Source organism: Littorina saxatilis, linkage group LG15 (assembly GCF_037325665.1).
Source record: "Littorina saxatilis isolate snail1 linkage group LG15, US_GU_Lsax_2.0, whole genome shotgun sequence".
Taxonomy (NCBI): domain Eukaryota; kingdom Metazoa; phylum Mollusca; class Gastropoda; order Littorinimorpha; family Littorinidae; genus Littorina; species Littorina saxatilis.
This window is the reverse complement of record NC_090259.1, coordinates 33759799-33774818: the sequence shown is the minus strand read 5'-3', so window position 1 is coordinate 33774818 and position 15020 is coordinate 33759799. Positions and strand designations below refer to the sequence as shown.

General features: G+C 41.6%; 1 protein-coding gene across 2 annotated transcripts in view; it reads right to left on the bottom strand.

Moving 5' to 3' along the window:
* Positions 1 to 15020, bottom strand: part of LOC138949128 (bromodomain-containing protein 3-like) — a 76353-nt gene that overhangs the window by 27305 nt on the left and 34028 nt on the right. For both annotated transcript variants that reach the window (XM_070320887.1, XM_070320886.1), the window contains exons 16-21: positions 11477 to 11535; positions 9609 to 9930; positions 7514 to 7639; positions 5312 to 5629; positions 4690 to 4823; positions 974 to 1114 (exon numbers count right to left, since the gene is read on the bottom strand). In XM_070320887.1, the coding sequence (XP_070176988.1) occupies positions 974 to 1114; positions 4690 to 4823; positions 5312 to 5629; positions 7514 to 7639; positions 9609 to 9930; positions 11477 to 11535 (1100 nt within the window). The remainder of the gene's footprint in view (positions 1 to 973; positions 1115 to 4689; positions 4824 to 5311; positions 5630 to 7513; positions 7640 to 9608; positions 9931 to 11476; positions 11536 to 15020) is intronic.

The following is a 15020-nucleotide window of genomic DNA, read 5'->3' as shown; positions in this document are numbered from 1 at the left end:
TGAACCCGTGTGATCCAGTTTCCCTTTTTCACAATGTAGTCGTCAGTTAGTCATTTGAATGCGACACAATGTGAGCTTATCTACAATAGCACGTTTTTATGCACGAAACAAACGGCTGTGGTTCACAAGAACTCTAGCGATGGCTTTTGACTGTTGAGAGGAACGGCGATATGCATAAACCGTCGTCTGCTACGACCCTTGCGTGACCCTGCTTCCGGGCTTTTCTTTTTTCAAACTTTCACAACTTCGAATTGTACTGATCTTGTCTTGATGAAAAAAGAATTCTTTTATGATTGAAGAATGTTTGTGTAACAAGCTGTCAATTTATTATTTAGATTTTAAAAGTTAGGTCCAGCGCAAAAACGCACCACGGTCCAAAAACATTCTGATAATCATCGATCCACGGCTATGGCCAGTTTACATCGATAGAATGAGACCAGAAGGGAAGTAACTCATTTTTGACCCGAGTTCAGGATGGGTCCAAAAAGTGTTCGAGACAATCTGCAAAATTAATTCTTTCAAAATTGCTCGCTCTTTACGAAGGGCACCTAGGATGTTCCCGTTTGGTGAGCGTTCAAATGGAAGGGTGTTTGTACTGTGTGTAAAAGCCTGACAGTATCTGTGATGGTTTACGGGAGGCTTACTGTCCGGGTGCGATTTCCGGTATTGAATATTCATAACAGCTGTCCACCACCAAAACGAGGCGCCATTGTTGTAGAGGAGCAAGTCCACGAAAATAAATTCTTTGAAAATGTCTCACGCTCAACAGAAAGCAGCCAGGATGTTCCCGTTCGGTGAGCGTTCAAATGGAAGTATGCTTGTACTGTATGTAGACGCTCGGGGAGCTCTGTGATGGTTTACGGGAGGCTTACTGTGCCTTTAAGAGTAATGTGACGTGGTGCTAAAAAACAAATTTCCATGTTTATGTACAATGAAAGTGGACATTAAAGTATTCTTATCTTATCTAACTTACCCTTTCTTCCTTTTCTTTTGCCTGTTTGCGGAACTGAGCGAAGGTGTCGTTGGCGTCGGGGAGTGTGCGGGAAGCAACGGGCATCCTGGCCTGAGAGGTGGGTGTGCTGGACAGGCTGCCCCAAGACTCAGCGTTTTTTAACTGCACAAGTGACCAGGAAAACAAATGAGCATTATTCACTCACAGGCTGAAACAAAGATTATGACTGGGTATTTCTTCCTTTTCTACACACACAAAATCAAAATGTGTTGTTTGGTTAGAACACTGTTAGCACTTTTCTCCATTATTTTTAAATTTCCATCCTTTACTATCACCACCCTCATGGGGGGGGGGGGGGGGGGGGTGTGGGGCAAGTTGGGGTGTCTGTTTTTTAAAACTAAACCAGAAACAAGTCGCGTAAGGCGAAAATACAACATTTAGTCAAGTAGCTGTCGAACTCACAGAATGAAACTGAACGCAATGCCATTTTTCAGCAAGACCGTATACTCGTAGCATCGTCAGTCCACCGCTCATGGCAAAGGCAGTGAAACTGACAAGAAGAGCGGGGTAGTAGTTGCGCTAAGAAGGATAGCACGCTTTTCTGTACCTCTCTTTGTTTTAACTTTCTGAGCGTGTTTTCAATCCAAACATATCATATCTATATGTTTTTGGAATCAGGAACCGACAAGGAATAAGATGAAAGTGTTTTTAAATTGATTTCGACAATTTAATTTTGATAATAATTTTTATATATATATTTAATTTTCAGAGCTTGTTTTTAATCCAAATATAACATATTTATATGCTTTTGGAATCAGAAAATGATGGAGAATAAGATGAACGTAAATTTGGATCGTTTTATAAATTTTTATTTTTTTTAAACAATTTTCAGATTTTTAATGACCAAAGTCATTGATTAATTTTTAAGCCACAAAGCTGAAATGCAATACCGAAGTCCGGGCTTCGTCGAAGATTACTTGACCAAAATTTCAACCAATTTGGTTGAAAAATGAGGGCGTGACAGTACCGCCTCAACTTTCACGAAAAGCCGGATATGACGTCATCAAAGACATTTATCAAAAAAATGAAAAAGACGTTCGGGGATTTCATACCCAGGAACTCTCATGTAAAATTTCATAAAGATCGGTCCAGTAGTTTAGTCTGAATCGCTCTACACACACACACACACAGACGCACATACACCACGACCCTCGTCTCGATTCCCCCCTCTACGTTAAAATATTTAGTCAAAACTTGACTAAATGTAAAAAAGAGACGTTTACATAATTTATAAATGTATTGAATATGGCCCGTGTGATTGTATGCTTTATTGTGTTTTCCCGTTTTGTTGTTGTTGTTGCCTCTTTTTTTCCTTTGTCTTTGTTAGAGATGCATAGTTTTGTAAGGTTGATGTTATTTGATGTTGCTGTGTGATGTTGATGTTGTGTACCAAAAAGAAATAAAAACGTGTTAAAAAAAAAAAAATATTTATATGTTTTTGGAATCAGAAAATGATGGAGAATAAGATGAACGTAAATTTGGATCGTTTTATAAAATTATTTTTTTTTTTTTACAATTTTCAGATATTTAATGACCAAAGTCATTAATTAATTTTTAAGCCACCAAGCTGAAATGCAATACCGAAGTCCGGGCTTCGTCGAAGATTACTTGACCAAAATTTCAACCAATTTGGTTGAAAAATGAGGGCGTGACAGTGCCGCCTCAACTTTCTTGAAAAGCCTGATATGACGTCATCAAAGACATTTATCAAAAAAATGAAAAAGACGTTCGGGGATTTCATACCCAGGAACTCTCATGTAAAATTTCATAAAGATCGGTCCAGTAGTTTAGTCTGAATCGCTCTACACACACACAGACACACACACACACGCACATACACCACGACCCTCGTCTCGATTCCCCCCTCTACGTTAAAACATTTAGTCAAAACTTGACTAAATGTAAAAAAGAACATCTGGAGCGAATATCCATGGTTCAATTGCTTAATATAGAACTATTTTAAAAATTGCCTTTTTAATAACATGATTGTATTTTACATGCATAGAGTGTATGGCTGTATGTTTGTTTCCACACCAGAACAAATACCAATAGCTTTTATGCTATATGGCAGATTAAATTCTTGTTCTTGAGAAACTGTTGTACAAGAAGGGCAAAGCCCATACGACTCACATGCTTGACCTTGACCTTTACATGACCTTGACCTTCAGGGTCAAGGTCAAATAACTAAACCTAGCATGGAACACAAAGCTGTTAATTCAAGACATAGGAAGTACAATGGTGCTTATTGGCTCTTTCTACCATGAGATATGGTCACTTTTAGTGGTTCACTACCTTATTTTGGTCACATTTCATAAGGGTCAAAGTGACCTTGACCTTGATCATATGTGACCAAATGTGTCTCATGATGAAAGCATAACATGTGCCCCACATAATGTTTAAGTTTGAAACAGTTATCTTCCATAGTTCAGGGTCAAGGTCACTTCAAAATATGTATACAATCCAACTTTGAAGAGCTCCTGTGACCTTGACCTTGAAGCAAGGTAAACCAAACTGGTATCAAAAGATGGGGTTTACTTTGCCCTATATATCATATATAGGTGAGGTATTCAATCTCAAAAACTTCAGAGAAAATGGGAAAAATGTGAAAAATAGCTGTTTTTTAGGCAACATTTATGGCCCCTGCGACCTTGACCTTGAAGCAAGGTCAAGATGCTATGTATGTTTTTTGGGGCCTTGTCATCATACACCATCTTGCCAAATTTGATACTGATAGACTGAATAGTGTCCAAGAAATATCCAACGTTAAAGTTTTCCGGACGGACGGACGGACGGACGGACGGACGGACGACTCGGGTGAGTACATAGACTCACTTTTGCTTCGCATGTGAGTCAATAAATCAGTATACTATTTCAATTGGTTCAACCTCTACCTCAGTCATTGAATCCTCAGAGTGCACATTATGTTCCTCACCACTTTAATCAAGTTTTTGATCGAGATACAGTCACTTTAGACTATTCAAAGGACCCCATATTCAGGGCCTAGCATTGGAAAAAGTGAATTCAGCTTACAAAGGCGGGGGCCCCGAATTTGAAGATTTTTTTACCTAAAATGATCTCCCCCCCCCCAAAGAAGATTGAGCAACTAAATTATGCCTTTACCAACATCTGCGTTTCACAGTGGCCTGTGATAGCAGCGAAGCCCTTGTTCGCGTAACCCGCTTTCCGGCACAACTGACAGTATGCTTTGCCAGAAATAGCAACCTTTCGGAGCCATAGTCCGTATCGGCACATTACTTCTGACTTGCCTTCCGCCTTCGGAAGGAAATCCAGCCATTCCCACTTCCAGGAATACCTGGATTCTTTGTCACTGAATGGCTGACCACGTTCAACAATGTCGCTTCGAGACATTATTTCAAGTCTAGAGCCACAAAACACTGGCACAAAGCATGCACGCGCGATGCCAGAGGAAGTGCGTGCTCAAGCAAACTGTCAAACCGATTGAGAATTGAACCGAACGGCGCACAAAACGACAGCTGGGACTGTTTGGGTTTACCGTTTGGGAATAACAGGTTTTTGCATTTCGGCGTACACCAAATCGAGTTCCGCGTACTGGAGATGTTATTTCGGCGTAAAGTACAATGATTAAAAGCAGTGATGACTGAAACAAATGGACAGAGCATAAAACAGCAGGAAAAAGCAATTATCGCGACCAGTACCTTTGATTTGGGAGCAGAGGAATGCGGCGTCTTGGCGGGCGGTCGCTTGGGCTCCGACACGGGCGTGACGGGGGGAGCAGGGTTGGACACTGGGCCTGATCCCACTCCATATGAGATTCCCACGCCATGAGCCGCTGAAACACAATGCACCAGTCTGTGTCATCATCATGGGCAAAACTAGGCAACTTCTAACTTCTCCAAAACAAAATACAACAATCTGAAAAAAACTTATAACCACACCGTTCCAATAATCACCTCCCGCTCAAACGAGTTTTTACTTACGGTCGCAAAGATTACACAGCCGAAGTAAATTGTGTTACCCCATTTGGAGTTAACTTTTAGCCATTTAGCACAGCAATCACAGGGGCAGACAGTTTGTTTGACTAGACTTTTTTTAGCAGAACAATTTCACTTGTTCATATTCGGCAGTCCGATGAGTCGTAAAACTATCTGATGCTGAGCATGACACAATCCTACAAGATAAATACAGCTTGCGGGAAAAATATCTATGACAAAGTTTAAAAGATGTTTTAAAACCTTGCTGCCCAACACAAAGAAAGCCCTTTGGTTCTAGACATACATACATCTATCCATACACACAGAGGCCAACAAATGAACTCACAGACAGTAGCACCAGGAGGGGCAGGGGGAGCAGGTTTGGTGGGGCTGGACACAACAGGGGCGGGCGGGGGGCTGATGGAATCGTGGCCCCCGAGAAAGAAGTCGAGATCATCCATATCGGCTGAGAGGGGCAGGATGACAGGCGGAGGCGCAGTGGTCATGGGCGGCACACGGGACGCCATGTTGGTGAGGAAGTTGTCGGGCTGGTGGTTGCGGGCCAGCTCCGCCTCCAGGTGAGACGTGGGGGCAGCGGCCATTGGAGCGGCGATGGAGGGGGGCGGAGACACCTTGCTGTTGGCACCCATGGCCGGGGGGACAGCTGTTCAAACAAGTAGAGAACCGGTCTTCAGACATGGGAACACAGACACACTCAAAATTCAAAACAGTTAAATACGTTTTTAAAATATACATTAACTGTTGAGAACGTATCACAGAAACTGCTCTGCAACTGTATGGTGGCACTCACAAAAAAAGGCTGATTACAGCTAAAAGCCTGAAGATTCTCACATGTGACTGTGTTAGCACACGCATCACACACACTGCTTGGAAAATGTAAGGCTGAAATGGCATGTCAATCCCCACAAATACTTCTAAAAATAATTAGTTTGAAAACTTAAATGAACATGAACAACTTTTTGTGTGTATTCCTTGCACTGAATTTTGCTCCTACTACACTTTACTGCAAACAGCACTCAAAATAAAACTGTCAAACATTTACTGTCATTAATTTATTTTACTGTTTATCCTGCCCCTTTCACTTAATTTTTGTCCGATTACAGTTCACTATAAACATCATTCTAGACAAAACTTAAATCAACTGTGCAATATAAGCTAATCACACATCATAATGACAGAAATGAAGTGGCTTTTCTTTCTTTATTTATTTGGTGTTTAACGTCGTTTTCAACCACGAAGGTTATATCGCGACGGGGAAAGGAGGGAGATGGGATAGAGCCACTTGTCAATTGTTTCTTGTTCACAAAAGCACTAATCAAAAATTTGCTCCAGGGGCTTGCAACGTAGTACAATATATTACCTTACTGGGAGAATGCAAGTTTCCAGTACAAAGGACTTAACATTTCTTACATACTGCTTGACTAAAATCTTTACAAAAATTGACTATATTCTATACAAGAAACACTTAACAAGGGTAAAAGAAGAAACAGAATCCGTTAGTCGCCTCTTACGACATGCTGGGGAGCATCGGGTAAATTCTTCCCCCTAACCCGAGGGGGGTAGTGGCTTTTAAGCCTGAATATTTGAGCTAAATGCAGTACATGAATACAGATACAATTGCATGTAAGTTGTTCCTTTCCATTTTTAAGGAAGAGCAGTCAGAAGCATTCCAATCACAAATCATATTGCAAACCGATGCCTGAATTGAAAACAACAACTAAACACAGGATTAGGAACGGTAAACAAAATGAATCTGTTTAAAAAATTTGACTGTGTCTGTGAAATTATGGATTGGTAAAAAATGTTACAAATCACGACTAGAATTTTGTTTTGTGGAGCAAACTATGCAATTGAAGAAGGAACATTTTATGCAACCGAAGAAGGAAAATAGTTTAGGCCGCTGATTTGTCTTCTTCTAACATTTTTCTTCTTCTAAAACCAATGAGAAAGGCAGAAGCTCAGTCATTCTCTAAACTATGAACATGATACCAGCACCAACAGAGAAGAGAAAGCGTGTGTGTGTGTCTGTGCGTGTGCATGTATGTATATGTATTCATGCGTGTAAGTGCATACACACAAGTCCTTTTGGGTGTGTATGCCTTTAAGCTGTGGAGTTTTGTGCAGTTTTGTAAGGCTCTGTGCAAAAAGCAGAATCAAGGAGGAGAGACCAAAGCAAGCCAAACAGAAAACGGAATCATTCCAAAACGTGCGGTGTTTGAAGTCAGGCGGTGAATGATAAAAGTGATTCTAAAAATGTCCACTTGGAGGAAAAACCAAAGTGAAGAAGAGAATGATGGCAAAGCAGAAAGAAAACCCTGAGGCAGGCAAGAAAAGCAAAACTGGCTGCTACAGGATGACCCAGGACAGTGTGTGAAATCGTGAGAATGCTAGGGGGTAAGCCAAGCGCTGAGGGTGAGATTAGTGAGATGGGTGAAGACTAGAGATGTGTGAAGATTAGAGATGGGTTGAGACTAGAGATGTGAGGAGATTAGAGATGGGCGGAGACTAGAGAAATGGGTGCACCCACCAGAGGGCAGTTTGGCACCAGGGAGGGGCTGCGGCTTGGCGGTGGCCATTGCCGTGGGCCTGGCTGGCTGCGGCGGTAAACTGGTGTGAGTGCTGGGCCGACCCGTCGCCGACGCTTTGCCCACCCCTGTCATTGACAGACACTCAATCAATCAATATGAGGCTTATATCGCGCGTATTCCGTGGGTACAGTTCTAAGCGCAGGGATTTATTTTTTTATATTTAAATTTTTTTTTTTTAATGCAATTTTATATCGCGCACATATTCAAGGCGCAGGGATTTATTTATGCCGTGTGAGATGGATTTTTTTTTACACAATACATCACGCATTCACATCGGCCAGCAGATCGCAGCCATTTCGGCGCATATCCTACTTTTCACGGCCTATTATTCCAAGTCACACGGGTATTTTGGTGGACATTTTTTTTATCTATGCCTATACAATTTTGCCAGGAAAGACCCTTTTGTCAATCGTGGGATCTTTAATGTGCACACCCCAATGTAGTGTACACGAAGGGACCTCGGTTTTTCGTCTCATCCGAAAGACTAGCACTTGAACCCACCACCTAGGTTAGGAAAGGGGGGAGAAAATTGCTAACGCCCTGACCCAGGGTCGAACTTGCAACCTCTCGCTTCCGAGCGCAAGTGCGTTGCCACCACTCGGCCACCCAGTCCTCCTGTTGTTAGCTCTCACTACCGCTTTCATCGTGTGTCTTGCTCTTTACTTACCTCCCTGTGTTCACTAGTTTTCAATCATTTCTGTCTTCTGCACAATCCTGGATTTTTTGTGGTTAAATAATAATTTAACCTACTTGGCCGTGTTTAGGTGATATTTACCTTATCAACCTTAGCAGTGAACTTTGCTTCTTGCAATTTTATAAAACGTATTCACAACAAGACATTGTGTTGAATCAAGCGTTCTCTGCCTGCTCCATCTGTGCATAGCACGGCCATACGCGACAGTGTTTCTGAAAAAGTGGCACAAGCCGCACCACACACTTTTAAGTTGCTGGCAGGTAATGATTCACTGAATTTTTTTTAAATTCAGTCTACGCGGTCAAATCTACCCACAAACCAAACGGTTTTGCAATATTACAAAAGCTCCTTTCACTTTACAAACAATCTCTTTAAATTTACACAGTATATCAAACTAAACTCTGTCTCGCCTTATTTTTTGTACTCCCCGTTTTGTTTCCTCTCCATACAACAGGCATGAAAACTGAAAAAAAAAAAAATACTGAAAAAAAAATTCGAAGGCGCGTAGCGCCAAGTTTTGCAGGCGCGTAGCGCCAAGTTTCGCAGGCGCAAAGCGCCAAGACTTCTAGGGGGGTCCGGGGGCATGCTCCCCCGGAAATTTTTTTTTTCAAGGGTGCAATTTGGTGCAATCTGGGGCTATCTGAGCCTTAGAATTGGATTCAAACATGGCCCCAAAACTATTTTACTATAACTGTGACTAGGAAAAAAAATAAAAAATAAAAAAAAAAAATTAAAAAAATTAAAAATTAAAAAAAATTAAAAAAAAGGAAAAATACGGAAATTAAAAAAAAAATACGGTTTATTTTTTTCAAAAATACGGAAAATACGGAGAATTTTCATGCCTGATACAAGTTCATTCGCATCAGTGTAAAATAATGTTCGTGGTCTCCATTCACAATATTACATGTGTGTGTAAAATGTATGCAGTCTCCTTTCAGGATCAGTTTCAAATCAAACACGACTGTGTAAAATCGATGCCGTCTCCTTTCAGTTTTACATTCAAAATGTAATTCTGTGTAAAATCCATGCGGTCTCCATTCATGTTTTCATATAGATTCAAAGATGTCTGTGAAAGTGTTTGCAGTCTCCTTTCACATTCAACCATGTTTGTGTAAAATCCATGCAGTCTCCATTCACATTCAAACATGTCTGTGTAGAATCCATCCATTCTATTCTGTTTTCATATACATATGTAGGTTCAAAGATGTCTGTGAAAGTGTATGCAGTCTCCATTCACATTCAAACACGTCTGTGTCCAATTTGCCTGGTCTTTGTTTGCATACAACGCATATATATATATGGACTGCTTTATCACAACGAGAACATAAAACACTACCAACCTGACTCTGGTGAAAAGCTGTTGTCAAAGTTGGAAGACTCAGACTCGGAGTGGACCCCTCTAGGGGGCGACAGCGGGATGCCCAAACCAGCGTCCATGATAGTGGGGTATGATGGGGGGTAATTGGCGGAAGAAGGGGCGGAGGTGGGGGGAACACGGGGGGAGGAGCGGGTGCTGGGCTGAGGGGGGAGGGTGCTAGTCGCGGAGGATGTGGTGGTCTTGTTGTTGTTGTTGACGGAGGCTGGAGGGTGGTGGGCTGTCGCCGTGGTGACAGGCGCTGTTGTCACCGGTGGAACCGCAGCCGTGCCATTCTTGGTCTCTGCCTGTGTGTACCATATTTCACAATAAAAATAATGTGGGGAAGGCAGCTCATCGCTGAATGCGGCGAAGTCCAGAATGTAAACAATGTTAATTTCAGCATAAAATTATAGAATTTTAAAGTTAAATACTTCCAATTTTTTTCCCCAAGAATTACTCTAGGACAATGTTGACCAGATTTTTTTCTGGTCGACTCGAACCTTGCAAGCAATTAGCATTCACCTACATACATGTACAAATGCAACAAGTGCAATGAAGAATCAGAAGGTCAATGTGCTGATCTTGTGCATTTAAAAAAAGCACTATTTACAGCACTTTTCTCTCTCCAAATAATTGCATAAATGAAACAGAACACTGAAGCCAATTTCATGAAAGTAATGTGGACTCTTTCCAAATTCAAATCGTGTATCCGATTCAGAGCAGCTTTTCTATACCTCCGCCCTTTTCAACGAAACACTGAAAAAGCTATGATGCTGTTTCTTTATTTGGTGTTTAACGTCGTTTTCAACCGTTCAAGGTTATATCGCGACGGGGAAAGGGGGAAGATGGGATAGAGCCACTTGTTAATTGTTTCTTGTAGACAAAAGCACTAATAAACAAGAAGAGCAAACGCTCGATCGAGTCACTTTCGCAGTTCTGAATATTATATGAGGCATCAGATGGACAGGAAGAAATTGCTATTCACAACACAATGAGTCACGTTCACATAAAATTTGAGCCCGGTCACTTTTATAGTTTCCGAGAAAAGCCCAACGTTAAGTTGTGTGTTGCCGAACAGAAAAGGCTAGTTATCTCCCTTGTTTTTCTGATAACGTTCGTAAAAGGCTACAGATGTAAATACTTTGATGTAAAGAATAATCCTACAAAGTTTCAATCACATCTGATGAACTTTGTCAAAGATATAAAATGTCTAATTTTTCCTTTGACGCTGACCTGTGACCTTGAAAAAGGTCAAAGGTCAACGAAACCATCGTTAAAGTGTAGAGGTCATTGGAGGTCACGACTAAACAAAATATGAGCCCGATCGCTTTGATAGTTTCCGAGAAAAGTCCAACGTTAAGGTGGTGTCTACGGACGGCCGGCCGGCCGGCCGGCCAGACTAACACTGACCGATTACATAGAGTCACTTTTTCTCAAGTGACTCAAAAAATTGCTCCAGGGGCTTGCAACGTAGTACAATATATGACCTTACTAGGAGAATGCAAGTTTCCAGTACAAAGGACTTAACATTTCTTACATACTGCTTGACTAAAATCTGTACAAACATCGACCATATTCTATACAAGAAACACTTAACATGGGTAAAAGGAGAAACAGAATCCGTTAGTCGCCTTTTACGACATGCTGGGGAGCATCGGGTAAATTCTTCCCCGCAACCCGCAGGGGGTTATGATGCCGTGTTATTATTCATGAACTCCAAACAGAATGAGTTGTTTGCAAATTTTTCTCTGCCGTTTTGAACTGAACATTAGAATGTTATGTGTAACTAGCATGACAAAGTTGTTGATAAGGCAAGCAGGTTGTGCAGGGTGACTTACAAAGATTACTTACCCAGCGTTTGTTATCGGGGCCACCTCCACCTCCCTTCTTCTTCTTTGGACTAGGGGTCTCTGAAAGGAATAGCAGGGCCTGTCAAAACCATGCTCCTCACAACTTAACTTATTGAATGAATGTTGTTTGACTGTAGATAGCAAAGTGGTACCTACAATACCAGAACTAGAAGAGAAAATGAAATCAAATTAACAGCTGCTAGAAGTCCAAAACTGTTCAAGAAAAGATCATTTTCCTACTTTCACCCTGAATGCGAGTCTTTTTGTGACCTTGAAATTTTATCAGGATCAGCTCGAGCTACCTCATGTCCAGAGGTCATGAATGACACCCCAAAAATCTATGAACAAGCTCTAACTTCCAAATCATTCACGCAAAATAATTTCTTCTTCATTTTTTGGAACCAAACTTGACCCTTGTGTGAACTTGATATTTGACCAGGGTCAGCCCGACTTGGATAATACCTGGAGGTCATCCAACCATGGAAGTGTGTAAAGTGTCAAAGCTCTAGATTCAGAAGTGTCAGCAAATAAACATCTTTTCATGTTTTTACGCTAACGTGACCACTCTGTTACCTTAAAAGTCTACAAGGGTCAACCAAACTTGTCTCATGTCTGGAGGCCATCAAACCCTGGAAGTGTGTGAAGTTTAAAGCTACCCCCCCCCCCCCCCCCCCCCCCCAATTTGCCACCCGAACTTGACCCTGCTATGACTTTGCAATTCGATAAGGGTCAACCAAAACTGGGACATGTCCAGAGATATTAAAATCCTTGAAGTGTCTACAGTTTTAAATTTGCAACTTCAATAACATACTTATGAGAATTGACAATTTTCCAGTTTTTGATGCGAACTTGACCACGTCATTATCTTGAAATTGGACAAAAGGTGAATCGGATTTGGAGCACGTCTGGAGGTCATCATCCATTCGATGTGTCCGAAAGTTTCAAAGCACTAGCTTTAATAACATCCGAGAAATCCTTCGTTAACAAGGCTCTCCAGATTACTCAGTTGAGCTACATAGGTGGCCTGACAAAGTCATAGCAGGTATATTTTGGACGGGCGCAGTGGCGTGGTGGTAAGACGTCGGCCTCCTAATCGGGAGGTTGTGAGTTCGAATCCAGGTCGCTGCCGCCTGGTGGGTTAAGAGTGGAGATTTTTTTCCGATCTCCCAGGTCAACTTATGTGCAGACCTGCTAAGTGACTTAACCCCCTTGGTGTGTACACGCAAGCACAAGACCAAGTGCGCACGGAAAAGATCCTGTAATCCATGTCAGAGTTCGGTGGGTTATAGAAACACGAAAATACCCCCCCCCCCCCCGAAGTCGGCGTATGCTGCCTGAATGGCGGGGTAAAAACGGTCATACACGTACAAATCCACTGGTGCTAAAAACATGAGTGAACGTGGGAGTCTAAGCCCATGAACAAAGAAGAAGAAGGTATATTTTGGTAAAGATACTAGACCAAAGAAGTGCAAAATGCATCCTTTATTGGGTGGGAGGTGTTCTCTCATCGAAGGGGCCACAGTCAATCATTGCAAAATAAATCAGTCAAGATGTAACGTTACAAGTGTTTCAGTTTTGGTATAAGTGTAATCCATTTTTTTTTTTTGCATGTGTAGGAAAGACGCTTTAGGTTCAGAGAGCTCTGTAATGGACACGTACTCATTTTGAACTATTTCTCATCTTTTTAAACCGTATCTCTCCAACTCATGTTACACTAATTCAAATCAATTGATTTTAAAATGCTTATATGGTTTTCAAGTTGAATATATTCTTTCTCCTTACCACCTGTACCATCAAGAATTCTTTCCACTTTCACCAGTACAGTGGTACCTGCGATGAAAGGACACCCTTATGATCGGGTGTCCCTACATTGAAGGTGACCTGTCAGGACAGGTTATGTTTATTTTCTTTCAGTCCAGATAATTATTATTAATAGAGAAAGTGTCGGCTGAAAGTGTCCTCTATTGGAAAGGGTCCTTTCCCTGACGGGGCCTGGCATCAAAGGTACCACTGTGTGACAGGGGAGGCTACCGCTCCTTTCACAGCAGACTGCACCCGAGTTGTTGGCCTTTAAGTCAACACCGGTGGATTGTGGAATTCTGTTTGTGATGGGGTCTGGTGGTTTCCGATTGTCTGTATGTTCATGGAAACCTTCGGGTTTGCATAACAGTTTTTAGAGGGCTAAGAAATTAGCCCTAACATTTTCAATCCTGTTTGATTGCACTTCGCCTCCCGAGGTGATCGTAGCGTTACGGCACTCGGTTACAACTGTATCACTGGAACAGCCAGAGCTGGATTCTCACCAAGCATACTTGTTCGTTGATCTTATTTTCAGTCTCCATATATTCCTTTGTTTGAGTTTATGTATTGGCTATATCTTTCACCAGATGTGTGTATGCATCATTCCGATTCACTCATTGCATCGTTGTGTTTGTAAACATTTACTGTGTCTTTTCCATAAGTGCTTGCCATTTACTCATGCAAGCTGTGTTGTAGGAATTTTGTACTGTTGATGCCATAATGTTTGTATTCCCTTGTCTGTTTGCAAAGTGTTCATAATTAGTATTCAACTATTGTGACTATATCTATATGTTTGAGAATAAGTGTGAACAGTTCCTCTACATGTGGACTTAACTCGGTTAGGCCAATCATTCAGTCAAGGCTTGTACTGCTGTTGCACCTTATCCAGAATGCTATCTGAAGGGACATAACCTGACCAGTGGTGTTCTTTTACACACACCGGTAACTAACAATTGTTTTAACTGCATGCTTGTCAACTTTGATTACTCCTTTTCATTTGCTTTTATGCTCTGGCATATCCTGTTGGCAAGTGACATCATCCGAGTATCAACCCTTTAAAAAATGTTGTCAGCATCTACCATAACATGTTTCAGGTGCAATGTATAAACAATATTCTGTTTCCTTTCGAATGTGTTGCTTTGTTCTACAGCTATATAAACAAGTTTAAAGCTCATGGAACACAATTACGTGTTCCGGTGAAAAGACTCTGGGTCTCGGCCAACTTTTTTTCACGCTGCTAAGTTCCTGACTGCCAAAAGAAAAGTGCTCAACTTGCACTATAGACATTCTTGTGTGCCTTGCATGAACGACCAACTCATCCATGCATGTTACCTTTTCTACAATCATGATCAGTATAGAAACCTTGATCAAAGATACCCCACTTCTTGATCATGAACATAATCCTTTCGAACTTTTGCACGAGGTCAGAGCGTTTTTCTGCCTACACATATCGGGTAATACCCAGTCAGCAGCCTGGGCTGCGGTGCACGAAACAAAACTGGGTACCACCCAAAGGGATGGCATACAGCTGTGGGGTAGGATTGGTTGAAATTGAGATTTGTTGTAATGTTAACCATGGCTCGTTCCCATCCAGTTGGGTGGCACCCAGTGTTGCTTCATGCACCTCAGCCCTGGTTGTTTTCTGTGCGTCATGGGTATTTTGGATTCATTTGGTAGATTGACATGGTTGTCAGGTAAGACAGTAATTCAGGCAAAAATTGCCACTCTGCACAGAGGACTGGTGG